This window comes from Colletotrichum spaethianum (genome assembly GCF_022836535.1).
Source record: "Colletotrichum spaethianum MAFF 239500 DNA, contig03, whole genome shotgun sequence".
Taxonomy (NCBI): Eukaryota; Fungi; Ascomycota; class Sordariomycetes; order Glomerellales; family Glomerellaceae; genus Colletotrichum; species Colletotrichum spaethianum.
Genome location: NW_026054773.1, coordinates 1,831,914 through 1,858,034, shown reverse-complemented (window position 1 = coordinate 1,858,034; position 26,121 = coordinate 1,831,914). Strand labels below are relative to the sequence as shown.

At 56.4% G+C, this 26,121-nt stretch overlaps 11 protein-coding genes across 11 annotated transcripts; 5 read left to right on the top strand and 6 right to left on the bottom strand.

The window, feature by feature from the left end:
• Positions 1 to 137: 137 nt before the first annotated feature.
• Positions 138 to 527, top strand: ColSpa_02015 (bikaverin cluster transcription factor bik5; the record flags this gene model as incomplete). The annotated part of the gene is made up of 1 exon (XM_049268227.1): positions 138 to 527. One exon carries the CDS (start codon positions 138 to 140, stop codon positions 525 to 527), a length of 390 nt encoding a protein of 129 aa, XP_049124184.1.
• Positions 528 to 538: 11 nt separating this feature from the next.
• Positions 539 to 2,726, top strand: ColSpa_02014 (bikaverin cluster transcription factor bik5; the record flags this gene model as incomplete). Its single annotated transcript, XM_049268226.1, has 2 exons — positions 539 to 1,153; positions 1,215 to 2,726. The coding sequence occupies 2 exons, from the start codon at positions 539 to 541 to the stop codon at positions 2,724 to 2,726; spliced, it is 2,127 nt and encodes a 708-aa protein (XP_049124183.1).
• Positions 2,727 to 4,146: 1,420 nt separating this feature from the next.
• ColSpa_02013 (60S ribosomal protein L20-B) lies at positions 4,147 to 4,716 on the bottom strand (the record flags this gene model as incomplete). The annotated part of the gene is made up of 3 exons (XM_049268225.1): positions 4,147 to 4,305; positions 4,367 to 4,543; positions 4,606 to 4,716. The coding sequence occupies 3 exons, from the start codon at positions 4,714 to 4,716 to the stop codon at positions 4,147 to 4,149; spliced, it is 447 nt and encodes a 148-aa protein (XP_049124182.1).
• Positions 4,717 to 5,887: 1,171 nt separating this feature from the next.
• On the top strand, positions 5,888 to 7,824 carry ColSpa_02012 (protein CSN12; the record flags this gene model as incomplete). The annotated part of the gene is made up of 5 exons (XM_049268224.1): positions 5,888 to 6,193; positions 6,261 to 6,550; positions 6,600 to 6,962; positions 6,998 to 7,409; positions 7,741 to 7,824. The coding sequence occupies 5 exons, from the start codon at positions 5,888 to 5,890 to the stop codon at positions 7,822 to 7,824; spliced, it is 1,455 nt and encodes a 484-aa protein (XP_049124181.1).
• Positions 7,825 to 9,871: 2,047 nt separating this feature from the next.
• Positions 9,872 to 10,866, bottom strand: ColSpa_02011 (uncharacterized protein; the record flags this gene model as incomplete). The annotated part of the gene is made up of 3 exons (XM_049268223.1): positions 9,872 to 10,104; positions 10,161 to 10,582; positions 10,673 to 10,866. The coding sequence occupies 3 exons, from the start codon at positions 10,864 to 10,866 to the stop codon at positions 9,872 to 9,874; spliced, it is 849 nt and encodes a 282-aa protein (XP_049124180.1).
• A 1,509-nt stretch (positions 10,867 to 12,375) lies between these two features.
• On the bottom strand, positions 12,376 to 12,981 carry ColSpa_02010 (protein bem46; the record flags this gene model as incomplete). Its single annotated transcript, XM_049268222.1, has 1 exon — positions 12,376 to 12,981. The coding sequence occupies one exon, from the start codon at positions 12,979 to 12,981 to the stop codon at positions 12,376 to 12,378; it is 606 nt and encodes a 201-aa protein (XP_049124179.1).
• A 136-nt stretch (positions 12,982 to 13,117) lies between these two features.
• ColSpa_02009 (uncharacterized protein) lies at positions 13,118 to 13,834 on the bottom strand (the record flags this gene model as incomplete). Its single annotated transcript, XM_049268221.1, has 1 exon — positions 13,118 to 13,834. One exon carries the CDS (start codon positions 13,832 to 13,834, stop codon positions 13,118 to 13,120), a length of 717 nt encoding a protein of 238 aa, XP_049124178.1.
• A 1,163-nt stretch (positions 13,835 to 14,997) lies between these two features.
• ColSpa_02008 (protein phosphatase 1 regulatory subunit SDS22) lies at positions 14,998 to 16,271 on the top strand (the record flags this gene model as incomplete). The annotated part of the gene is made up of 3 exons (XM_049268220.1): positions 14,998 to 15,280; positions 15,315 to 16,193; positions 16,252 to 16,271. The coding sequence occupies 3 exons, from the start codon at positions 14,998 to 15,000 to the stop codon at positions 16,269 to 16,271; spliced, it is 1,182 nt and encodes a 393-aa protein (XP_049124177.1).
• A 515-nt stretch (positions 16,272 to 16,786) lies between these two features.
• ColSpa_02007 (NAD(P)H-dependent D-xylose reductase XYR1) lies at positions 16,787 to 18,315 on the bottom strand (the record flags this gene model as incomplete). The annotated part of the gene is given in 5 exon segments (XM_049268219.1): positions 16,787 to 16,822; positions 16,880 to 17,304; positions 17,322 to 17,669; positions 18,092 to 18,142; positions 18,171 to 18,315. The coding sequence occupies 5 exon segments, from the start codon at positions 18,313 to 18,315 to the stop codon at positions 16,787 to 16,789; spliced, it is 1,005 nt and encodes a 334-aa protein (XP_049124176.1).
• A 2,577-nt stretch (positions 18,316 to 20,892) lies between these two features.
• On the top strand, positions 20,893 to 23,413 carry ColSpa_02006 (uncharacterized protein; the record flags this gene model as incomplete). Its single annotated transcript, XM_049268218.1, has 8 exons — positions 20,893 to 21,255; positions 21,310 to 21,610; positions 21,704 to 21,877; positions 21,943 to 21,983; positions 22,038 to 22,099; positions 22,162 to 22,216; positions 22,277 to 22,429; positions 22,484 to 23,413. 8 exons carry the CDS (start codon positions 20,893 to 20,895, stop codon positions 23,411 to 23,413), a joined length of 2,079 nt encoding a protein of 692 aa, XP_049124175.1.
• Positions 23,414 to 24,595: 1,182 nt separating this feature from the next.
• Positions 24,596 to 25,838, bottom strand: ColSpa_02005 (uncharacterized protein; the record flags this gene model as incomplete). The annotated part of the gene is made up of 2 exons (XM_049268217.1): positions 24,596 to 25,268; positions 25,321 to 25,838. 2 exons carry the CDS (start codon positions 25,836 to 25,838, stop codon positions 24,596 to 24,598), a joined length of 1,191 nt encoding a protein of 396 aa, XP_049124174.1.
• Between the last annotated feature and the right edge of the window lie 283 nt (positions 25,839 to 26,121).

Here is a 26,121-nt window from a genome sequence, read left to right as displayed (position 1 = left end):
ACTCCTCGCTGTCCATCACTCGAGGGAGGAGAGCGGGTGACGACGCTGTGAGCCTGATTCGAGCTAGCGGGGACAAATCCACATTCGTCAACGTCAGCAAATACTCATCCCTCACCCTCACCCTCACCAAACAAACAATGACGCCCCCGTCGCTTTCGGTCGCAACAGCCCGACAGCAGCCCGACCCGAGCAGCGGCGGCACCGGTACCAGCAGCAGTAAGCAGCAGCTGAGCTGCGCAAATTGCCGCCATCGCAAGATCAAATGCGATAAGCTCCAGCCCCGGTGCAAGCAGTGTGAGCGCTCCGACCTGGACTGTGTTTTCCCCTCGCGGAAGCGGAACCGCAAGCCTCGACAGGGAAGACAGAGCGAGCTGCTCAACCGCATTACTCGTCTAGAGAGCATCGTCAGCAAAGTCGACTCTGGCAACTTCGATGGGGCCGGCAAGACTCCCTCCGGCGCCGCCGCCGCGTCCACCCCGCTTTCTGGGGGGCCGGCGGCCAGCGCGGCGGCTCGGTGGTTGAGATGAGCGGTGCAGCCATGTCGCCACCGGCGGGGTGGGATCTCCAACCCGCCCCGCCGACCAACTACATGAGCGCCGAGTTCTGGGAGAACCTCTGCCAGGAGGTCGAGGGGATGAGGCAGGCCCTGGACCAGCCCTCGGAGAGCGAGGCTTCCGAAGATGAAGGCCCGACCACGACGGCAAGCCCCGAGTCTGTTGCCGTCCGGGGCCAGGGCCAGGGCCAGGACCAGACGCCGCCGGCGCTGTCGGGCTTGCTTTCCAGCATCGGTTGCCACAGTACGGAGGAGCTGAAGCACCCGCCGCGCGAGCACATCCTGTACATGTGCAGGATATTCTTCTCCAACGTTGACCCGGCCTTCAAGGTCGTCCACCGGCCGACCATCTCGGCCGAGCTGGAGGCCTTTGCGAACTCGCCGAACAAACGCATCGACGTTGCCACGGAGGCATTGTTCTTTTCCATGTACTTTGGCGCCATCACCGGGTTGTCCCATGAGGCGTGTCTCGCCAACCTGGGCGAGGAGAGGCGCGTGCTCGCACAGAGGTACAGGGAGGGCGTCGAGCAGGCGCTGCAAAAGGCAGACTTTCTCAACAGCACGGAAATCAGGACCCTTCAGGCGCTGACAAACTATGTCGTGAGTCTCTCCCACCCGTCCCCCGCTTCTACGGCAGCTCACGAGCTAATCACAAAAACAGTGCTTCCTCCGCAGCCACAACGCCAGCCGCGCCTCGTGGGCCCTCATCCCGCTCGTCGTCCGCCTCGCCCAGGCGCTGCATCTCCACCGCGACGGCGCCTCGCCGCCCCTGCCGCCCTATGAGGCCGAGATGCGCCGCCGGCTGTGGTGGATGATTGTCGTGCTCGACATCCGCGCCGCCGAGGACCGCGGCACGGACGCCGCCATCCCCCGGCAGTCGTACAACACCAGACTGCCCTTCAACCTCGACGACGACGACTTTGGCCCATCGACGACGACGCCGCTCGAAGACCGGACGGGGCCCACCGAAATGACCTTTTGTCTCTGCACGTCCATGTCCTCGGGCATCTTTGGCAACTTGCGGCCGAGGCACCCGCAGCTCGCGCTGGACGCCGACGGCTCGCCGGAGACAACGACGTCAGAGGACGAGATCATGGCGCACGCGCAGCGCCTCGAGGCGCTCTTCGGCACGGCGCCGCCCAAGACGCCCGCCTCGCCGTCGCAGCAGCAGGAGGAGGAAGACGTCCGCAACCTCCCCGCCAGCCACGCCGCGGTGACGGTGCGCATCATCATTCTCAAGATGTGGCTGTCGGCCCAGTACCCCTTCACGCCGCGGGCGGCGACGGCGGCGGCGAAACCCCGCGTCGCGCGAGAGACGATGCTCCGCACGGCGGTAAACACGATCGAGCTGGTCGAGCTCAGCACTGTGACGTACCGCGAGCGGTTCGGGTGGTGGATCGACAGCTACGTGCAGTGGCACCCGCTCGCGGTCGCGCTGGCGGAGCTGTGCGTGCAGACGCGCGGGGAGCTGGTGGACAGGGCGTGGGCGGTTGTCGACCGCAACTTCAACGGGATGAGGGACCGGATCGCCGACACGAGGAGGGGCACGCTGTGGAGGCCGTTGAGGAAGCTGTTGAGGAAGGCGAGGGCTGCGCGGGCGGAGGCGCTGATGGGAGATGTGAAGCTGGGTGACCAGAAGCCGGCACCGGCTGTTGGCAGGGAGAACGTCGGGGAGAAGAAAGAGGAGGGTGATGGCGAGGACGAGGACGAGGACGAGGATATCGATGTTGACGTCGAAGGAGACGGAGAGGGGAATGGAGATGTCGATGCCGAGGTGGATGCCCGGCCAGGTCTGGGTGCGCCGGCGTTGCATCCGGCGTTCAAACTGGACCGCATCGGCATCGGCAGAGGAGGCAACAGTGCGGTCGCGCCCGAGCGGAACACCGCCATACCTCCGGCCGCCCCTCCCACGACTACAACCACCATAGGCCTAGGCACGCCCATGGCTATCGACACACAGCCGCCGGCGACGGACGCCCAGAACATGCCGAACGCATACGGCCTGGCGCTCGAGGACATGGACGCTGGGGCCATGCCGTTGTGGGGCCACCCGCAGCTCCTGATAAACCACTTTGGGATCCAGATGGACGTTGGGGATTTCACGTGGGACCCGAGTACGTGGAACGAGTTTGTGAGCGACGCGAACCTGGAGAGGTCGCCCGGGGACGATTGACGCGTCCAACGAGATGGGGGTGCTGGAGTGAAATGTACGATATATATGACGAGCCACGCCGATCAGTCTGTGATACTCCAAATGGGACCAGTCTTGACTCTCGCTTCCGGTGTACGTGCTGATGATATCCGCCTGCGGACATGATGCCTGCCGGGCTGTGGCTATATCAACGACGTCGCTTGGGGGCTGCTTTTATCTCAGGAGTCATGTAAGCTAGAGCAAGGTGTACGATTGATTGTATGAAGAGCAGAGAGCTCCCAACCTCTTTTGAACGGCTGTAATCGTTTATAAAGCGTTTTCATTAAGGTTTATGTGCCTCGGTAAGATTCCTGCTTTAGGAGAGGGACATGTCGCCCGTTCCATGGAGAATTGCCAGTAATTAATTATGGTTCGTGGCTTGGCCTCAAAGTCGGCGACCAAAGGTCTCAAGGGAAGCCATGACATCCTGCTCTTGCACAGAGTTTGATAGACTACGCAGCCACCGTTCGGGCAATCGGCCGCCTCCGACGTGTCGGTTCACAATCTGCCCTTGCCTGATTGTACATACTACTGTCGAGCCGGGCGTGGATGATGGCTGTGGGAAGACGGCCCAGTCTTGTGGTGGTTGCCTGCCAGCCGGCCCTCTCGGCGGTGTTTTCTCACATGCAAACATTCTCGGGAATCAGACAGTCGCCAAGGCCTGCTGCTTCTAGTGTATTCCCGTTCAATGAACAAATGGTGGTCACGGAGGACGGCGAGGGGAACCAGGATGCGATACGATGTGCTTCCTCTGGCCCACTCGGATTCCTCACCCGACTCCACAGAACCGAATTCGAAATGGTTCACTGGGCCGGCTCGATGCCTGGATCCCAGCATGACTGTTCACCCGGAACAGATCTTGCAAAGAAAGAAATATGGCTCTTTGAAGGTCGCGAGCTCGACGGAGACAAGCTTGCCTAGTCTACAGCGAATGGTCGGAGCATACAGTCCGGACGGCTTGAACGGCATCACGCGTATTCCACGTGCACAACTGCGTCACGAAAGCACTGTAGGGAAGCTCGAACTCGACGACTACAGAGGTTGGGTTGGCATTGGTCTACCTAGACGGCGCCGGACGTCATGACATCCCTCTTCTGGCCGAGCTGATCCAAGGGGTTGTACCGCGCATCGTCTCATCAAGAAGTCATAATTCACAGGCTTCGTACGCAGGTCATCATTCGCCCCTCATCTATCAAGAAGGATTGGTCCTTTTCCCCATGCTGGCCATGCTCGAAAGATGTTTTGAATTGAATTCCATTTCTTTTTGGTTCGGCCCCCCTGCCTTTCAGAGAGCAAATGCACGTGATAGTTCAATGAGACCTAATGAACACCTGCCAGTAGTAGTAGCCCGCCCCTCCATTTGTCGAAAACCAGAGAAACAACGCCGCGTCCAACAACCGCTTTATGCGAAGGTGGTGGGGCGCTTCGCGCTGAAGATCTTCTGGGTGCTGATCTTGGCGACGCGGTGGGGGAGGGGGAAGCTCAGGTTCTTGCTGATGAGCTGCTTGATGTAGGGACGCTTGACGTCGTCGCCCTTCTCGAGCTCAACGACCTTGAGGATCTGTTTGGGGTTGGTTAGCGGACCGGTCTAGGCAGTCGGGCGGTGTTCGCGAGGCACATACGTGGATGGACCTGAAGCGGGCACGGTGGCGGGCGGCCATGTCGGAGTAGAGAGCCTCGACGGCGTCGGTGCGGGACATCTCGCGGTACTCCTTGTACATGTTGTGGGTACCGGAGCGAGAGTCGTAGCGGAGCCAGACACCGAAGTTCTTGACCTTGAGGGGGTGCTTCTCGTGGATCTGCGGCGTACAGAGTCAGTTTCTCGACTCCTTTGAGATTTTCAGACGGCGGGCCGACGTACCTCCTTGACGCTGACGATCTCACCGGTGGCCTTCTTGACCTTCTTCAGGCCACGCAAGAAGTACCAGTAACGGGACTTCGCAACCGTGACATTGGGAGCGAAGATGGTCATGCGGTACAGGGCGGGAGTCGGGTTGGACTCGGTGGGCAAGTGGCGCCCGATGACCTCGTATTCCGTGAGACGACCTGAACAGAATCTGTTAGTTATGCGTCGTCCCAATGCCACAAAACTCTCCGGCCCATGGATGCGAATCGTCGGTATCGAGTCCTGAGTGTTCGAGGCAATTGCTGCAAGCGTGTGGTGATTGCCATTCTTCTCCCGAGCACCGATTTGTGCTGCACGAGTGACCTAGCCCTCATTCCTCCACGAGCAAAAGTGCCCCTCGCGAGCAATCCTGGGTAGAGTTCTCCCAGCGAAGGAGCCGACTGAGAGTTCAAGTTCCAGTCGTGTCGTGGTCATGGTGTTCATTCGCCATTCTGCCTGGCCGTAGTCGCCATCGGTAGGTCACACGTCATGATCGAAAAAAAGTTTTTGTCGTCGGGGTCGCACGAGTTCGTCGAAGTCGCCGCGTTCGCATCCAAAGTCCAGGAGAGGGGAAAAGGAATTGTGCTTACCCATCTGAAAGACTGTTAGAAACAAATGATACTGTCGTGTACTGCGTAAGGCTGGTGACTTACTGTGAAGAGCTGGCCGATGGTCGTCGAATATCCGATATCGTGGTGGTTGCGCGGTCGAAAAACTTGGAAGAATTTGGCGCGCCAGGAGCAAAAAGGATTCTGTGTGAGAGGAAGGAGCGGTTTCCAGGGCTGGGACCTGTGGGTGGGGCGTTTTGTTAAGCGCACCCGGTCGGGGCAATTGGGGATCAATGTGGCTGGTGCTGTGGCTGATCAAGCCCCCACTTATCCAGTGTCGACGGGACAATGGAAGACTAAGGAGATTTTCATGCGGTGATGCCTTAATATGACGGCTAAAATTGTTGCTGCCTGACAGGAGACGTCTTTGGTGGTTGTTGCACCTTGACCAATCACATTGCAGCTCGACCTTCAGACAGAACCAGCATCACAAAGAAGACGACACATCCCAGAAGGAGGCATAGCGGGAAAGCGGTTCACTAGACGTCTTTGACCAATTGCGAGGTTTATCTATACCTACCTTGACTGGAGATTTGCACTTTTCAGTCACCGCAATTGTCCGTCACGGACATTCACAGTGGTGAACTCATCATCCGGTCTCACCTCCACCAACGTTGATTCTATCAGTATAGCATCTGGTGACGTACGCGATGGAGGGCCTTTTCGAGGAGTTCCGCAACGCCTACAAGGCCAGATCCGGATACTCTCTGGCACAAACGCTCCAGCCCTTCAGCCCAGCCAACAAGCCTGGAAGGCTCCGGTCCATCTATCTGAGCACAAACATCCAAGAAGTCAAGGCCGACGTCAAGTACATGCTTCAGGGTCGAGGGTCTGGATCTAAGAAATTCAAGCTCGACCACGAGGAGGCCAACGGCTGGATAGAGGTCTACACGGCCTACTGGAAGGCTATCGGCGAGATCTTGAAAGTGGAAGGCGACTCCAGTACTGGAGGTAGGGTGAGCTCACGCGCACCATGCCCTGCTTCGCATACACATCATTCCTCATCACTAACACCCAATGCAGTCATCATCATGGACAAAGGTGTATGAGACGTGGAAGGAGTTCACCACCGCTCTCATCCGAGGTTACACGAATTACGGATTCGAGGCCTGGACAATTCCTTGTCTTTACACCGCAGGTAAGCATCTGCGACTTTTCGCTATCAGCTCGGACGAGGAGCGCAACACCACCGACGCTGCTGCCAACGCTATGGAGCTGGGTGACGACTTCGATCCCGACTTGGAGAAGCAGAAGCAGCTCCGCGACTGTGAGCAACAGCTCAAGCGCATTTTCACCTTGTGTTTGAGTGACAGGTAATCCACCCCTTCATTCAGAGAAACCCTCAGACCTGACTATTTTTAGAGCGCCCCTCGAAGACTCAAGAAAATGGGCCATCTACTTCGTCATCAACCTGCTCTTCAAGACCTACTTCAAACTTAACTCCGCCAGCCTTAGTCGGACGATCCTCAAGGCCTTGTCTACGAACCGTGGAGACATGCCCCCGTTGGAGGCATTCCCCAAGTCACAGCGGGTCACGTTCAAGTTTTACGAAGGCGTACTTTTCTTTCTCGAGGAGAACTATGTCGAGGTAGGGAGCCTTAGGGATCGAAACCTGTCGAGTATACATCTGACATGCAACAGGCCGAGAAGCATCTCACTGAGGCATGGTCCCTCTGTCATAAGGACGCCAAGAGCAATCAAGAGCGAGTCTTCCCAAATCTTCTTGTATCATGAAGCCAATCACTGACGCCCGCCCACAGGAGAATCCTTACGTACCTTATTCCCTGTCATCTCCTCACCACCCACACCCTCCCAAGCAGCAAACTCCTTGAACCGTTCCCCCGCCTGCAGAAGCTGTTCCTCCCACTGTCGCGCTGCATCCGCACGGGCGACCTGCGCAACTTTGACCTTGCTCTCCAGGAGGGCGAGGAAGAGTTTGTACGCCGCAGGATCTATCTCACCCTGGAACGCGGCCGCGACATCGCGCTGCGTAACCTCTTGCGCAAGGTCTTCATCGCCGGCGGTTTCGAGGAGGCCAAGGACCCCGGTGCGGCGCCGGTCCGTCGGACCAGAGTCCCTGTCGCCGAGTTTGCGGCTGCAATCAGCATCGGCAGCCAGGAGAGTGTGGATCCCGACGAGGTCGAATGTCTGCTGGCCAACATGATTTACAAGGTACGTGGCGCAATCTCTTTCGTTGTCTCCGTGACGGGACTATGTGCCCAAGTGGTGGCAGCCTGCTGTCTGCAGCCTAGAGCAGTCGCTTCACTCGGTCAGTTGCGCGGAGGAAAGCTCTGGCGTTCTCACGCGCTTCCGCCCGCATTCGATACCATTTTATATTCGTCGTCATCCTCGGCTGCCTTTTAGGCAGCATCATCACAAGGTCGATGATGTGAGCCCCAGGCAGTCAGAAGTCGTCGCGACGTCCCCAAAGCCCGCCTGATTGGCAGAGGATCATTTGCCTCAATGTTTGAACCTGATTGACTAATGCTTTCCCTGTACGCAGAACCTCATGAAGGGCTATATCGCGCGTGAGCGCGGGATTGTCGTCCTGTCCAAGAACGGGGCGTTCCCCGGAACAGGGGTGTAGGAGGAGGTGGTGTGGAGAACGTCCTCGACCAAAGACTTCACTGCATGAGATTTGCACCGGCCAAAGACTGAGATACAGCAGTTGGGAGCGTAAAGCAGCGATGAGTTTCCCAACGAGGCATCGGTCACACACCTCGCATGACCGGCAAGCGGCCTTGGTAGAGAGAACGTGCTCGGCGGCGTGCAATCATGCATAGGAGCATGCATATTGGCTCACATTTGGTGGTGGGCAAGCGCTATCAGACTCATAAAGTCTATCTCGACGCCGTTTGTCAACCCGGCAGATGAATACACATTGATACCTCGCATCCTGTTCGTGCCCCGCCTTCTTCTTTCGAGTGATGAGTAGGAGCCTCGCAGTCGCCCTCGCGTAGTCAGACTTGAAGCTTGATAATCGAATCGCTCACTTTGGGTCATCAATTGAGTCAATGATGCACCTGATGCGACATGCACTTTCCATCCCCCACCAGTACTGCACGTCCATGCAACATCTTGCGTGATAACCACAAGCAAGCACACAGGTTATCCGCAACTGTATGCTTAGCCCCCATTCCTAGTAAGGCAGCTCCAAAAGGACGGCGTTTCTTATTCATAGAAAACATACCCACTAAGGCCGTTGCATCCCAAAAAACGAAACAAAAAACGCATGAAAAGAATAAAAAAAGCAAGGCCTTGGAAGCAACAATCCCGTTCCCAATCTCAGATATCCATCCTCCACGACCCAGCCGTCCAGCCGGCGCACATACGGACCTAGTGACTAACGTTTCACTAAGCCGGGGGGGCTTTCTCTCCCAAGGTTTGCAGGGGTGGCTTTTAAGTGCTTGCAGCCGTAGCGTCCGGTCAGAACAGCGGGGCTTTCAGGGTGCGGAGCGTGGTTTGTGTGAATGGGTGATAGTGTTGGCTATGAGCAGGGTTCGGTGATGCTATCGTGTGACTCACATTGCGCGAGGCAAGGGGGCGGATTGCATCCTACCAAAAGCTTGGCGGGCATTTGGTACGCAACTTTTACGGCCGTCGCCGCACTAGGCGAGCTCTTGCTGCGGTGGACCAGGAACCGGGAGGCTGTTCCGCAGGGGAGGAGGCGAACGGGCGGACGTGAGAAACGACCGGGCTGTAGGCAGGGATGGTTCGCCGGTCTGGGTTCTGCGAATCGAGGTGCCTTGGGCATTCACGTCTGTTCACGCAGGACTATTTCCGGGTGCCCCGAGGTTTTGGGCTGGCGGGTTCGTATCAAGTGCTAGGAGAAGCGGGAAAAGGCGACGGCCAATATCGTCTCCTTCAGGCGAGCGTTCACGTTGTGCGAATAGCCTCATCGGGTCAGAGTTGCAGGAATTCAGAAATCACAACAGCAACTCCTGTAGATTTCAGCGCGGCAGAGCGAGCGTGTAGAATGGTAATTTTACAGTAGTACTTCGTTCTCTTCGCAAAAGAAAAAGACGCAATCTGTCCGCGTGTCCTCCCTTCTTTTCCGCTCCAACATGACTGGAAACGACTCTCGGCGACCTCCATGTGGGCCGTTGTCCGAAAACTTGAAAAGAAACAACCCTGATAAAGTGTTCCCAGAACCTCTTCGCCTGGGAGACAATGGCGCTCTCTACGAGACGCAAAATATAATGATACAAGGATTTCTTGTGAGAATGTCAAGAAGTCGAACCAAAGAAAAACGACGAAATCGCAGAGATGATGACAGAAATAATACAAATGGTCCCCAAACGCCGGAACCATCCCCGTTCCTGGGGTAGGGAGGTTCAAAACGCCCGATGTTTATGGTATTTTGCGAATTTTTGCAAATCCAAAGGAAAGCCCGCCCCAGTCAAAATCTCGATGAGAAACAGAAACGGCCAAAGGAAGAACAGGATTGCGTGAGAACGTCAAGTCATTAGGTGTGAGCCGGGTATTTGTGTGTCCTTGGCTGAGATGGGAAGTGACGACTGGTGAGAAAAGGGAGTCTGGTAAGTCCTAAAAAGGACGACCGCTGCGAGGTGTGCGAGGTGTGTTTCTGTTGATGATTAGAATCGAGGGCGGCCACCAGCATCAGAGAGTGCGACTTACACTGTCGAAATATCGTCGACGTGGTTGCAGAGCGCGACGAACAGGTCGAAGAAGAGTTGGGTGCCGCCGTTGTACATCTCCAGCTGCATGGTGCCGCTGCGCTTGAAGGTGCTCCGGCTGCGGATGATGAGAGCGAGGTAGTGTGCCCGCAGCTTGGAGTCGCTGTCGGGTGTGTTTGCGTAGGCGTATCGGGCCGACGCCAGGATCGTGCTGCACTGGATTCCGGACTCTGTTGCAGTCGTCAGTAAGTGTGGATGAAGCAATCCGAGAGATGAAAAAGCTCACGTAGACCCTGCTTCCGCAGAGAAACCCGCTTCAGCTCCTCGAGCCCGTACTTCTGTGCGGCGCAGTAGATGACCGTATCCTTGAGCAGGTCGCCGTCAACGCCGTGGTGGTAGACGGTCGACTCGACGCCGCCCCGACCGTCATCGGCATTGAGAGCCTCAATCTCCCACGAGTTGCGGCGCTTGTTATGCACGAGGCGCGGGTAGTAGTCGCCCTTGTAGAGGTACTCGAGCACGGAGGAGAAGATCTCGGGCTCCTCGTCCGGGAGGGCGACGCGCTTGGCTGCGGCGCCGGCGTCGGGGGAGTGGGGGCCGCGAAGAGCGTGCTGGAAGAAGGGCGAGGCGCAGAGAACATCCTCGTGGGCGGCGAAGAGGCGTTGTTCGGTGCCGACAACAAGGGTTACGATGGCAGAGGTCAGGTTGCTGAGAGGAAGACGTATGTTAGCGATTTTGACCGAGATGGGATGATAAAAAGCATCATATGAGGTATCATCTTATACTTGGTTGACTTACTTGCCCATCGCAGTGTCCTCGGTCGCTGTGCTCGACGTAGTGGCGGTCGTCGGCCGGCGGCTGTGACGGGACTCATGGCGGTGTTTCGAAACGCCGCTGGCCTTGCTGAACGAGGAGCTTGATTTGGATGCCTTGTGACTTTTCGAAAAGCTCTTGTTCACGGGTTGGGGCGGTTCGAAGCGTCGGCTGAACATTGTGGCGGTTTGTCGAGAGAGACGGTGGAATTAAAAGAAAGAATAGCCAGATACACAAAAGATCACACCTCGGTTTGCCCTATGGTCGGGATGTTTCAAATGATGGAAAGAGATGGATGAAAAAAAAAAAACCGGTAGATTGGTGTGGCGATGGATGAATGATTGAGTTCTATCGATGAATCTGTTTGACCTACCTAAGGCGCCGTCCCGAGATGCGTGAATACAGAAAGGGGAGAGAAACAGGAATTCTCTGTTGGGATGGGGAGTCAGAATCATTATATACAGCCTGATTAAACCTTGCACGGCCCCCGAGAAGAGATTCTATCCCCCATGCCGCAGTGATTGCCTCGGGCCTGGCTGCTTTTGACCAAGATTGAGACTGTGCCTGGGAAAAAAAGTGGTGAGAGCGTCGTTAATTGGGCGCGTCAAGACGCGACGGGCCCACTCAGCAACGAAACACGAGCAATGAGCGATATCACGTGCAAAGATGACAGGGGGTTCCCTCCCTTTGTGAGAGGCGAGACAGTCGGTGCACCGTGTGGCTCTTTTGGTTGCCTCCGCCATTTGCTTTGCGGAAGCCCTGGCGGACACTGGCAGGCACTGGGTGCCAGGCGGAACCCGGTCCAAGACCAAGCCCATCCGCAGGGATGGAAAACAGCCGAGTCAGAATTAGGTGCGAGAGCGTCAGTGTCGACGGGTGAAGTTGGGCTGGTTCCACGGTGCCGAATCCAGGGGGTTGGCGTCCCCTCGCTCCGGTCGGCAGGTACCTTTACCGTGGTTCAGCGGTACGAAAGTACCTGTGACTAAGAGTTCGCGGACAGCCGAGCCATAGCTTGGTGCCTCGACAATTCACGAAGCTGCCTGATAGGGGATGGAAAAAATAGAGGTCCACGTTAAGGCGGCGTGGCCACGTCCAAGCTCTGCAATCACCATGCCAGAAGAAGAAACGTCTGGAGCAACCACTTTACACCAGGCTTGGATCCGGTCACAAGGAGGGGGGCGAAGGTCGTTCGATGAGACTGGAAATGCCATCAATTGATCCCTTGAAACCATACAATCGCACTAGCAGCTCCTCTGAAGACAACCGGTTCATGGAGAACCAAGATCTCTCTCTCTCTGCTTTACCTCGTAGGTCCGACTTTCGAGGTCGTGGAAGAGCTCTGCAAGTGAACTTCCACCGCTGCACATGGCGTTGGTCCGCAACGGATACTACCATCCAACAGGCTTGGTTCAAACAAAAGAGTCACGGCAATTTAAGCAGCCCCTGACCATTACCTATCTCTGCAAGTCTAGCAACGACGTGCCGGGGAACCGTTCCTAGCTCCCAGGGACCCTGGAGTTGGATGCGAACTCAAAACGCCGAGGCAGCTCTCTGGCAGACCCTCACGCTTCTTTTCAATTCGCCAATCAGGATCACCCTCTCTTTGGCATGGCTACGTTCACGACGTTGAACCAAGACGGCATTATACACGTGCTGCCAAAAGACTTCACTTGATGTCATGACTGCGATCATATTCTAGCTGCGACTTGCTCGATGGCGTCGACGACAGCTCTGCGTCCCTCCAGCCTGATGACGGCATCGTTGTGGAAAGCGCCACGCACCGTCTTCTTCTCGATCGTTAGCCCGACCTCCTCGCAGCGCTGGACCAGCTTCGCGCCGTGTTCGGCCGGCACTAGCTCGTCCCTGCCTGCTTCTACAATCGTAACGCGAGGCTTCTCGCGCTCCCCTGACCAATTCCTGGCAATCGCCGCGAGGTTCGTCCAGCTATCCAGGTGGTTCCGGAGGAACGGCCAGAGGTGGCGGTACGGCACCCATTTCTGGGGGTACAACGTCACCAACATATCCTTGATGGACGTGAAGGGCGTCTCGAGGATCAGTGACCGAAGCCGCGCCGTGGACGGGAACGCCTCCCAGGCCGCGAGGTTCGTGGCCACCCCAGCGCCGATGCTCTGACCCCAGAGGATCACCTCCGGCAGTGGCTGGTGCCCGTGAGCGTCGTGCTCCCCGTGCATCCGGCCAATCCAGTGCAAAGCCGCCTGCGCGTCCAGGTTGATGCCCTTCTCGGAGGGGCGACCCCTCGATGTCCAATAACCGCGATAGCTCAGGCACACCATTGTGTATCGCGCGGGCCGCTTGCTCTGCTGCAGCGTCCGGAGGACCCACGATAGGTCGGGCAATCGCGGGGGAATGGACGAGGCGTTTCCTGTTCTCCCGGGCGTGAGCTTGTGTTCGTCGGGTTGGCCATCACAGCTATGCGCCTGCGAGGGCGGGGGAATGGGGCGGACCCTGAAAGTAGAGGATGTAGATCGACGGCACCGATATAGTGTCGGCGTGCGACGTGGTCTTCTTGTCGCCAGTCGATGTCGCCGAGGCCACGCAGAGGGCCAGATCCGTCCCATCAGCGGCCTGTACCCTTTTCTCTTCCCACTGCACACCCCAGCACTGCTTCGCGTAGTCCTCGATGCGCTCCCTGCGCGCGTTCGGCGGCAGGCCGGGCATGTAGATGATCTTGTTCTGGAAGATGACCATTGCGATGCATTTCTGCGTCCAGAGGGCGACCAGAAGGCCGGTGAAGACTAGCGGCGGCAGATACAGCGCCTCAGCTTGGAACTGCCTCTTGTGGGTGAGGCCGAGGTGCGGTGTCGGCGGCGGTCGCGGAGACGTGGCTCGCCATATCGCTATGACGGGAAGTGCTTGCAGACGGCGAGGACGACGTAGGATCTGCCCAATCGAGGATGCGCGGATAGCATGCATCACAATCGCTTGCGAGACATGGAGGCGTGTGTCGGGCCTTGGGGGGGTGGGTGGTGTTAGGTTGACGAAGGACCTTGCGACGCGGGCGAAGGGGCCGTCACGGGGGGTTCCTGATTGCATGCGCGAGAGCGATATGGAGAAGGCTTGGGGGTCGGGGCAGGGAGAGACTTGCAAATCGGCTCTCTCCAACTTCTCGTTGACTGGCAGGGTCATGACATGGCGCGCATGTGTTCGAACGCGACTGGGCTCTTTGTGGCCGGCATGCAGCCGGACCTATTCCGTCCAGAGAATGTTCGGAAGCAAGGTTCGAATTCGGCGTGGGCAGCAATGAAGACGGCCTTGGTGAATTGTGCAGGATTCCAGCCCAATCGCCGGCGGTCTGCATTCGTCCACGGCGGCGCCGTTTTCTAGAGGCTGGGGAAGGATCGCACCCTGAAGGCCTGAACATTCCAGTGCCGTGCTACCGTCATCCAGCCCGTGGTAACAGTGGCGGGGCTGTCACTGAGAGTAGAGACAGGCACTGAGACCAGGGCCACACTCTGTGACACCAGGCGGCGCTGAGCCTCTTTGATGGCGCTGGAGTCAGCCTGCGACAATGGCTTTCCAGCGGCACGATGACTCCATGTCTACAAAGACCCCCAGCGACGCGGCCCCGTTTTGGACGCTTCCATTCAATCCAGATGGAAGGCAACCAGCCAGACTCCTTGATCCGCGGCTTGATCCTCGTTCCGGGACGACGGTCTATGGGAAAGCGACCCGACTGACAGTGAGTGACTGACCCATTGGGACGTCATACTCTAGCGTCAAACGGCCCTTCATGGGTTCTGGAACCAATCCGCCAATCCTGTGCCTCCAAACCTCGTCTACATTAGTTCCACCAGTTCAGAAGGAACAGGGCAGTCTAGCCATCCCGTCACTTCTCACCTTACCTCATTGCAGTTTGCAGGTCCTGCTCCGGGGAACATGTGCCACATGCGTGTGTGTTGTTGTTGTTCCCTTCTGATGCCCCCTCTCCCCGCAGGCAGAGGGGCGGAACTGTGAGATGTAGGCGGCCATAATAAATAAATAATCATTAGCCGTCCAAAGAATCCATAATTCCCCCGTACCCTAGCATGTGCAACACGGGATCTTGATCATCCTCGCAAAACAACCCCTCAAACTCTTGAACTCCAAGTCCCATCCCCCCCTTCGTCATCCCACTTTGTCGACCAACCCGCCCCGCAATCCTGCTGAGAAACCAGCAAACCCGACCGCCTTCGCTGTTTGTTTCCCACCCCGCCATTTGAAATCAAACAATCGAGATCGCACACAACCCGCGAAACCGACCAACCGACACACCGCCCGTATCCCCGCGACGAAGACGACAACAACCCATCATGCCTGGCCCCGTAGACCCAAAGACACCGACCGAATCCTCGCCGAGGCACTCGCCGCGCATCGAACTCCCGGAGGAGGAGGGCACCCCGCGGACGGACGGCCAGACCAGCCCCGGGCTGAGGAACAGCAAAGGATGGGATGGGAAGCTCAGGGTCCAGCGCACCGCCGTCCTCGCCAACCCCGAAGTCCTGTCGGACCCTGAATCCGACGACGAGAACGTCATTGCCGGCGAGGAGCTCCCCGCGGACGAAGGCAAGATGGCCCACGATGCAGACTCTTCCAGTGCAGAGCGAGACTAACACGCTACCCACCGTAGACCTCCTCGACGGCGAAGACCCGGAAACTGACGAGCTCATTGTCTCACACGCCCGCGTCTCCTCCATCACCGCCCTCCGCCTCGAGCGCTTCAAAAAGGTTGTTCGCCTCTGCCTCCGCCAGAACTCGATCCAGTCCATCGACGGCCTCTCCCCGCTCGCCTCGACCCTCGAGGACCTCGACTTCTACGACAACCTCATCTCCCACATCCGCGGCCTCGACGACCTCGTCAACCTCACCTCGCTCGACCTCAGCTTCAACAAGATCAAGCACATCAAGCGCGTCAACCATCTCACGAAGCTCAAGGAGCTCTTCCTCGTCGCCAATAAGATCAGCACCATCGAGAACCTCGAAGGCCTCGACAACCTCACCTCCCTCGAGCTCGGCTCCAACCGCATCCGCGTCATGCAGAACCTCGACTCCCTCAAGAAGCTCGAGGAGCTCTGGGTCGCCAAGAACAAGATCACCGAGCTCACCGGCCTCGGCGGCCTGTCGAACCTGCGCATCCTCAGCATCCAGTCCAACCGCATCCGCGACCTCGGCCCTCTCGCCGATGTCCCCAGCCTCGAGGAGCTCTACATCTCGCACAACGCCCTCACCTCCCTCGCCGGCATCGAGCGCAACGAGAAGCTGCGTGTCGTCGACATTTCCAACAACGCCGTCGCCAGCGTCAAGGGCCTCGGCCCCCTCAAGAACCTCGAGGAGCTCTGGGCGAGTTACAACCAGATCGCCGACTTCAACGAGGTCGAGAAGGAGCTGCGCGACAAGGAGCAGCTCACGACGGTCTACTTTGAAGGCAACCCGCTGCAGCTTAGGGGCCCCGCGGTGTACCGCAACAAAGTCCGTCTGGCTCTGCCTCAACTATCCCAGATCGACGCAAGTGAGTGCATTCAACCAGTCCTAGACCAACACAACACGATTGCTAACAAACTCCACAGCCTACGTCAAGACATCATGATTTTGAAGCTCGGCACTCTAGCATGATTCCTACGAGACTGGCATGGCGTTACACGGGCGTTTGATTAGAATCTGGCGGTGGAGCAGAATTCAGTGGACATATATGGACTTTTTTTTTCAGCACGAGATACCTCTCCACCACACACATGGCCGCGCTTGTTCGGGGCACAAGGGGCGTGGTGAGAAGCATTGTTCAATGGGCGGGGCGGCTATTCTGACTTTCTCACGAAAAACAAAACACACTACATGCCTGTGCAAGCGGGCTCGGCAACCTGTCTTGGTCTTGATCATGGCTCTTGGTTGTATTTTAGCGGCAGACCATAGTCTTGCCGAGGGAGAGGGTATCTAGATACAATCGACATACGTCGTACGATGTTTGACACACGTTGTATATTGCTCCCTTACACACCGCTAGTGGTGACTTGCTAGAAAGCCACTCACTTTTAAAGGCGGGCGTAATGCTGTTGTAGGTACGATAAACAAGGCTGAATTGACAATATGTCATGGGCGAACCATCTAACTGAAGATCCACAGCTTCTCGGTGGGGAAGTACTAAGAAGAAGTCAGCTTGTTTCATGCATTGCCTACTAGGTAAAGGAGGGAGCTTACGTTGGCGGGCTGGTTAAAGCGAGTCTTCCTGTCGAGGGCGCTAATCTTGTCGATCTCGGACTGCTCGAGGTCGAAATCGGTGACGGCCAGGTTCTGAGCCAGGACGTTCTTGCGGCTGGTCTTGGGGATAACGGCAAGGCCACGCTGGGTAGCCCAGCGGAGGAGGACCTGGGAAGGCTCCTTGTTGTGCTTCTTAGCGATGGCGGTGATGGTGGGCTCCTCGAAGAGAGGGACGAAGTCGGTGGCGTGCTCCATGTTGAATTCCTTGAAGGAGGCAGGGCCAAAGGAGGAGTAGGCAGTGACGGCAATGCCCTCGTTGGCGGCCAGCTTGACAAGGTCAGGCTGAACGAGGTAGGGGTGGTGCTCGATCTGGAGGGTGGCAGGGGGATCTTGGCGTAGCGGAGGAGGTCGTAGAGGAGCTGGCCCTGGAAGTTGGAGACACCGATGCTCTTGGAGAGGCCCTTCTCAACGAGGCTCTCCATGGCAGTCCAGGTCTCCTGGATGGAGGCCTTGGAGGGGCGGATCTCGGACTTGCCGTCGTAGTGCCAGCCGGGCGGGTATCTGACGGAGGGGTCGACGTACTCGAGGGCGACGGGGAAGTGGATGAGGTAGAGGTCGAAGTAGTCAACACCCCAGTCGGCGAGCTGCTTCTTGACGATGGGCTCTACGCGATCGCCATCGTGGAAGGTGTTCCAGAGCTTGGAGACGATGAAGAGATCCTCGCGCTTGACAATACCCTCCTTGATGGCACGGGCAACACCCTCGCCACACTCGACTTCATTGCCGTAGTCTGTAGGAAAAATGAAACATCAGTACCAAACTTGAGTAGCCACAGATACGACACGGGTATGTTGCATGCGCGGAAGATGTCATTGTTTGAAATTGGAGGATCCCCCAAGTGTAAGTGAGCGGGTGACGGGGGAGGTGGGGGGTATGAAGTCCGGCTGAATGGACAGGGGTTTGTGTGGAGAGCTTTCCGGGTGAAATTGCAGCGTATGGGGAAACTCAATGCCCTGCAGAAATTCGCACCCATCGTCCATGGTGGGGTTAAGGAGGGGTAATTCAGGCGTCCCAAAGTCCTCGAGGATAAGACCAAACAGACCACCAACAATAGCGTGAATGGCAGCGGACAACGCCTTCCCCGGAGAAACTCATGTCACCAATTGCTAGTCCGTGGTCGCATGATCGCTGCCATTGCCATCGTGGTCGAACTTTCTACCCTGCCCCTCCTCTCCCAAGCCAAAGACGCTGCGATTGTGCGCTCTGGGTGGTTGCAGATGGGTTCACTTACCGCATGCGCCGTCGAACAGACGGTAGCCGGCCTTGATGGCCTCGTAGACAGTGTCGGAGGCAATGGCGTTGTCGACCTTCCACAGACCGAAGCCCACTTGGGGCATGTCGAAGCCGCTGTTCAGCTTAATGTTGGGGACAGCCATGGTGAAGTCCGCTGGTGCTAAAGGGGACGGTTGGAAGAGAAGCGTGAGGGGTATCAAAGGGCAATGCAAGACTTGGAGAAGGGAGAGAGAGAGGAAGAAATAGAAGAGGGAGGTGACGCTCAGGAACAAGACGAGGGACGATGTAGGTATTTATAACCCTCGTATGCCAGGTGTACTTTGCCATGCGGTTGCCAAACACGTAGACTAGAATTGGCTGCCTGTCCGGATCGAGGGCAAGCGACCTGGATCGCAAGAAAGGCACTCCCTCCTGGTCTTTCTCTCACCTGGCGCGTCGATGACCTCCACCGGTCCCCTGGCCACCTCTACGTATTTAGAAAAGTACATGGTGCCGTCACCATACAGCTCTGGCGCGGGTATCAAGGGTACGACAGATTCGCGGCGGGGTGAAAGGGACCGATAGGAAAAAGTGCACACAGATCGTTTCCCCCAAAGCTGACCAACCAGCCAGGGATTGTCGCTGGATTCTGGAGTCTTAGCTCGAGCAGGGCGCTCAACATTGGACGACACGGGGAACCCAATGGCCCATGGACATGGCGACCGGGTAATATAGCACGGGCGAAAGCGAGGGATATGAAGGCGGCGGCCAGCTATCTTGGAGGGGGTGGAGATGGGGGGTGTGTGATCACAACAGAACGGGACACGCCCATTTGTGCGTTTAAATCAGCCTAAGAATTAATTCTGGGAGACAAACCGCCGCTTGGGGTAGTTGGGGTTCGAACACCTCGTTGACTGCTGTGACTTGCTCGTCACGGTCACACTTGTGGTGGTTTTACGGGAAGGTCAAGGGGTGGTGAAGTAACCCAATTGTGCATGGTTGAGCATCAGGTAAAGCAATGGGAGTTTTTCGCAGTGTTGTCGATACGCATGGTGGCCATGCTTTGGGTTTGGCCCAGGGCGGCTTTCGTGCTCTGCTACTGGCTCTCTTCATGCCGAGAAGGGTCTTGTGAGGATTGTCCACCTCTCGAAAATGGGAAACACCAGGAACAGCGGCCAGCTGATGTTGCATAACTGTCCACCAAGGGCTGCCCTGTCGGAAGATGGCGTGAAGTAGACACTTTGGCACATGCCAACAAATTTTTTTTTTGTACAGACAGGTGTAGTACATGGGGGGTTTCCTGATGCTGCTGAACGAAGCAAGTTGCCTCACTTTTTTTCTTTCTCGAGTCAACCGCGTACCCAGCCTGTTCCTAGTCTGGCCCGCCTTGAGGTCCTGCAGAAAGCACCGTACGGTGGGGAATGGATTCGGCCAGAGACCCGCTCTCTTCGCATTTAGCCTAAATGCCATCCGACGCGGCTAATTGGTTTCTTTTCTTCCATCGCCAACGCTTTTTGATAGACTTCCTCCATTGCGACCAGCGCGACGGCGTTTTCTGCTCGACGTTGTACGCTCCCGCTTTTTCGAGCGATTGAAACAGAGGCATGCACGGTGTTTTAAGCCACTAATGCATTGGCGCCTATCTTAAATCCCGTTTTGCCAACCCTCAAGCACCGGATCTTTGGTTCGCCTGGATGTCGACGTCAGATAAGACTAGCCCGGACGCCGTCCGAATCTTCACGCGGAATGTCGCACACCCTCATCGCCTCCCATTGACGTCTCGTCGGCGCATTTGCCAGTGCGACTCACCCCACGTGGACGGGCGCGTGCGGTCACTACCAACCTGGACCCCCTTTGCACTTCACCCGGGTGGAACCAGACACTTCACTCCGCACCGCTTCACCCGTTGAATCTGCCCAATTCTTTGCCCCCACCAAGCGGCACTTGGTGTTTCTTCCAACAGCAGCCTCCAACACCGCCTTCTTTTGAATTGCAGATTGATCAACGGTTGCTGTCCAGGCTTTGTAACCGGAACAATTGAGAAAATTGACTCTTTGTACGGCATGGCCTCGATCGACTACTCGTGGTCTTGTTCGACTCCCGGCTCGGGGAGACCTCCGACAACAAGAAAAGTGACCTTACTCGATTCAATGGGCCCTCTTTGTCAAGACGGCATCGAGGGGGAAAAATGAAGTACGCGGTTTTGAGCCCTGCCATACCAAGTGACAATGTGACAATGGAGAAACTGTTCTGTGCCCGCGAGCTTTCAAAGGCATTGCTTCTCAACAAGTTGTTGTACTTTGTTTCCAATGTTATCCTCAAAATAGACGATTTCACTACTTTCGTTTCTTGCAGCGTTCGAATGTCCTTTATGCCTCGGGAATCAAGACCTGTTAGTGGTCTGCACAAATACGCTTGGTTTCCATCTATGGTTTCCCTAGAACTGTAAATCTTCTAGATCGGTATTCGAGACAGCACAATAACAACAACTACGCTCAACTTTTAGCACAGTTCAACTGTTCACATCTTCATCAGTATCGCGAAAATTAAGAGGGGAAAATATCAAGAGCTAGCCGGCACACCGAGCTGCGGTGGGAGTACACTTCAGCATGTCACAGGCCGCCTTCCAGCAACAACGGCAACATCGAAATGGCCCTCACCAGCCGGACTGTCCGTGCCAGGGCCCAGGAGAAAGCCTGCAAACGTATAGGCAACGACTGAGGAATGAGAGTACAGACAAGATGGCCAGAGTGAGAGGAATGAAACACAACAAACACAAAGACGACGGTACATTGACCGAAAGACGTTATGGACGTGTCGTGTTCGACACAGAACCCCTGGGACTGTCGCAGCCGTATGCGCCGCAGCAGTTTAGCACGGCAGATATTGATGGTGCCATAGCAAACTATGGCCAATGGGGGCAGGACGATCACAAAGGCTACGGTGTCTTGGTAAAGAAGATACTTGGGGCAGGTCGCTTCGGGATCGTCGCCCTTGTGCATTACCTGAACGAGAGGGGAGATGCCATGCCTTGTGTATTGAAGCTGGAGAAGTACAGGCATCATGCCCACGGAACGCTTGCAAGGGAGGAAAAGGCCCTGACGGTGAGTATCCCCGTGTTGGCTTGAAGCTCAGATACCATTTTCTAACGACCACAGAAATTCCAAGGCGCAAAGCACATATTGCAAATCTTGGACATCACAAAACTGGTCAAGTCGGAAAGGTCGAGAGATCACGTCCTGTATTTAGCAGGTCAAGCAGGCCGGCAACCGGGACCAGAACCCGGTAACGAAGAACGGGACCAGCAGTGGAGACTTGATGACTTCGCGCATCAGCCCGTCCGTAACTTCGTTTTCGTCGAGCATGCGGCTCAAGGCGATCTGAACATGTGGCTCAGCAAGGCCAGCCGTAGCGGTACTCGCTGGCCCATCAGAGCAATTTGGATGCTTTTTCGAAGTCGTACGTCACCGAATCATCCTTGGAATGCCACCACTAAGATGGTGTTATTCCCCTTTTCAACTTTCTTGTCTTGCTAATTCCGCCATCCTACAGTTGTGCAGGGGCTCATTGGTATGGGCCATCCCCCAAAGGAAGTCTTCGGTGGACTCAATCGTCCGGAATGGGACCCCAATGATCCCATCGACGAGCACCTCCCCGACGACTACCCCATGAGCGAGCATTACGAGCCCCAGTGGACCACTCACTTCGATCTTGAGCCGAGCAATGGTAAGTTTAATCGTAGAATGTTCTTAGACTACGCCGCAGAAGGCTGATTTGTACAACAGTTCTAGCATGCAGCAGCATGGAAAATGGCAACATGCCCATATTCAAGGTATGCAGGTTGCCATCTCTCGCCTAAAAGAATTATTTCAGCTAACCGGCCCAGATTGCCGATTTCGGATCCATTCAGTTCTTCAGCGAGTATGCTACTAACCCAGCGTACTTTGAGTAAGTTCCCACTTGGCCGTCCTTATCAGATTGCCAAGTTAACTAACAACATTTTTCTACAGCAAGGAGCTCTTCTGGAAGTGTCGCTTCACCGGGAAGGGCAACTACTTCACCCCTGTAAGTACACAGAAAGGATAGTGTCACTCAATCACTATTACAGCGGCTGAAATTTTGCAGGAACAATTCACTAGGCAGTGGGACTATTTAGACTTGCAAACCTACTTGGCTGACGACAATGCCCCTAATCCTTTCGTGGCTGTAGACGGAACCAAGCCTCCGGTTGCAGGTAACTACGGAATGCACTCCAATGTCTTCCAGGTTGGTGTCATTGTGAGTGCCTCACCTTTTCTGATCTTTTATGTTCAAAACTGACCATGGTTATAGATATGGTGCGCCATTACTCTCTGCGCTTTCAAACCGCTCACAGCGACGAACTGCAGACTCTCTGACGGCCGGGAAATCGTCACCTGGGGAGGCGCCCTCCAAAACGCGCGGTTCAACAGCGTCGAACACCAGCTCAAAGCCCTCGTACAGCGCTGCATGGCAGAGGACCCCGTTCATCGTCCCTCCCTCGGCTTACTCATGCACACCATCGAGGACCGGCTCGGCGCCAACGACCTCGAGCCCGAAGAGGCCGTCGCCTACTGGGCCCAGGAATTCTTCTCCTCGCCTCGGACCCCTGGAGAGGATGGCCGTAAGAGGAGGGCTTCCGGTGACGATGGAGATACCGATGATGAGGACGCCCGGCGTCACGCGCCGCGCCGGAGGACCGAAGCCGAGCCCGGGATCCACGGCGCTTTCCAGGCGCCCAGGCATGTAATCAACCTGCTCAACCAGCCTCTCAACGCCCAACACGGCGGACTCGCATTGCGACCCGCGCCGGGTGTCAACCATGGCGAGAGCGTTTTGAACGACGTCCCCGGAGTTGATCCCAGGGTCTTCCAAGTGCCGCAGATCCCGCAGGTCCCGCAAATTCCAGATCAGTGGCAAGGGATTCCGGCGTTCGGTGCACAGCCGGACATGTTCAACTTTGGGGGTCAGCAGCCGCAGCAGAACGTGAATGCGGCGAGGTTCCAGCCGGGCGGGTACTTCAATATTCATGCTCAGTTCGGGGAGAATCCATTCCAGCCGCCGATGCAGCAAATTCGATACCAGCCGGCCCAGTACATGCCCCTTTTCAACCCGCCTTTTCAGCAGGCCCCACCGCAGCAAGTTCTCCCGCAGCAGCAGTCGATCCTCGAACAGCAACAGCAGCCAGGCGAAGCGCCTCAACACCAAGCACAACCTGGAGGTAGGCCTTGGCCGCGTTGGTAGCCAGGCACGGCGGCGGCGGTGTTTGTAGCACCGGCCAAGGGCCGTTGAGGATGGCTGTATGATGCATGGAATATGACGACGAGCGATGTCGGCTGGTTCCGCGTCCGTTTCACGACGTTATGACCTCGGTTGAGGATTTGAGACAGTTAGTAGAGTGCAAATAAGAATCGGCGTTCCCAATGGTCTATGGTACACTGGCTAGATGGCGTTAAAGAGGGTTCTTTGACATGAAGATATGTTATGACTTTCATGGGAATAGCCATATGGTCTGTGAAAGCCCCAGGGGGCTAGGTTGTTACTGAAATCGGCTGGAGAGTTTTCAACACATTCCCCTTGAAGAATCAACTTTGAGTGAGCCTGACAATACGAATATATAGATAACTCGACTGCCGAACAGAGACGGCTCACGTGCCTTTTCCGGGAAGATGCTCTTCGCAAAGCTGCGGAGCGAGCAACGGCTTTTGGATTATGCCATGCCTGAACCAGACGCAATGGGGAGAATTAGACAAGGTTGTCGGTCTCGAATGGGCTGTCAAGCTCTTAGCTTCCGGCTTGGCCATCCGCTGCCCAATGCATGTTCCACAGGTAACACGCAGAGGATTGAGACACCCCCGCGCAACAGCGAAGCGAGTAACGCCATTCGCTGTGATATGAGGCTTGCCAAGAGTCGATATGTCAATATACCAAATAAGCGAGCATGGCAACAACTTCAGTCCCCCGGTATGCCGCTCAAGAGAAGAGAACGACGTATCTGGACGAGATCGACATCACAGAGAGGAAAATGTCGTGCAGTTTTCAGAGTCCTCTTAGCTCTGACGAGGTACCTAGATTCTCTGTGTAGTAGCAGAGGCCGTGAGGGTCGGTCTGAAAGTGCGATGACCTTGACAACATAAACTTGAACATTGTTGCCCAGAGGTGAACCTCTTCACCACGTCTTTGCTCGCTTCGTTTCTTTGCTAACTGTAACAAGAATCTCTTCATTAGACCAACAATGCAAATTAGTAGTGGCTCTTTCAAGTATTTCTCGTAATGTAGGGTATCTCTCTTGCAGGTGTAGTATGTGATGCCAATACAATATCCATGTCCTTTGCAACTCCTGGTCGCCCAAACTCTTCGCTCGTACGCGAGGTCTCGAAGCCCAACGCCATGTGAACCTATTCCAATATGTCATTTCCTTCTCCCTCACGCCTGCCATCTCTTCCGCTTCTCCTGTACTTCAAAGTCAAAGTTGGCATACAGGCAGTTGCACTGCTTATTCCCGGCCGCGACCTTGACCGCGTTCCCCGCAGAGTCCTTGCACTCCGGCCCTCCGCTCTTGACCTGTACAAATTCCACCTGGCCGGGCCACACCCCCCACTTGATGCTGCTGTCAGCGTTTGCCGTCATCGTCGTCCTCGTGCTCCCTGACTGTGGAACTGTCGTTGTGGCGTTCCGCCTCGTCCACAACGTCGCGCGGAACGCCGTGTCCTGGAACGTACACGTCGCCGCACGGCCGTCTTGCGTGATGGCGTCGGAAGGGACCACAGTCTTGGGGAGAGTGAAGTTGAAGACGAGGCGTTCGTTGTACGAGTTGCCCTCGAGCAGGGTCATTGTCTCGTTTGCGAACTGCGGGGAAAAGGGGTTCGACGACGACGAGATCTGGTAGGTGTACGAGTTCCGCTGGCTAATTGTCCAGAAGAAAGTCGCGGTGGAGGCGTTGGGGGACTGCGAATAGGTTTGGTAGGGAAAGCACTGCCAAGTCGAGGAGTCGGAGGTGCAGCCCGTGTTGGCCTCCAGGAGGGCCGTGTTGAAGGCGAAGGAGCCCGCGGGGAAGAGGTTTGTAAAGTTTGAGGCGTCAGCGGGCGCTGTGGGTTGTCTGAGGTGATGTTAGTCGTGTAAGCGAGACCAAGCCAAGAGGTGAGACTTACGACTTGCGCATGCCGATTGTGAGACCGATCGATAAGCCTCCAGCGAGGCCGATGGCGAGGACGGCGAAGATGACCAGACGGTACCAGCCCCTCCGGCGGGCCATCCACACCGAACCCCTTCTGTTTTCTTCTGGTGTGGTTGGACCCGTGGGTGTCGCGGTGGGTAGAAGGCCAGCCTTCTCCCTGTAGGAGCTCCTGGGAGTCGAGGTACCCGAGTTTGGGAGACTGCCGTTACTATGGATACTAAGGAGGCTACGTGTGCTGACGGTGCTCCTGGTACTCTCCCGAGACGGGCTGCGGGAGTAGGCGGGAGGAGGGTAGGACGGGTTCGGATAGATAGGTCGTGCTGTGGGTGAGCGGCCGTAGGGTTTCGGTTTTGTGCTTCGGCATGGCGGCGAAGGGGGGAAGGCCGGTGCCGGTGAGGGCGTGGCGGATGGGAGAGAGTCATCTTCTGCGATGACGGGCATGCGGCCAACCGTCGTCCTGGCGGTACGGGCAAAGGCGGGGGACTTGTGCATCGTGTCAGAATCCGAATATGGCGAAGTAGTGAATAGTCCGTATGGGCGACAGTCCAGTGAGGTTGATATACGGGTGAAAGTCTGCGGCCTCGCTTGCTACGGATGTTGTCCACACTGGCCGAGAAGTAGGTCCAAAGAGATTCTGCACTGCTGATCCTTCCGTCTCTGCTTCGCCGTTACGGGGTATAAATGGCTTCCAGGCCCAAGTGTACACGGCGGGCGTAAGCGGTTTGAGTTGCGATGAATAGGGCCGAGTAAAAACACACGCACTCTTGTCTATCGA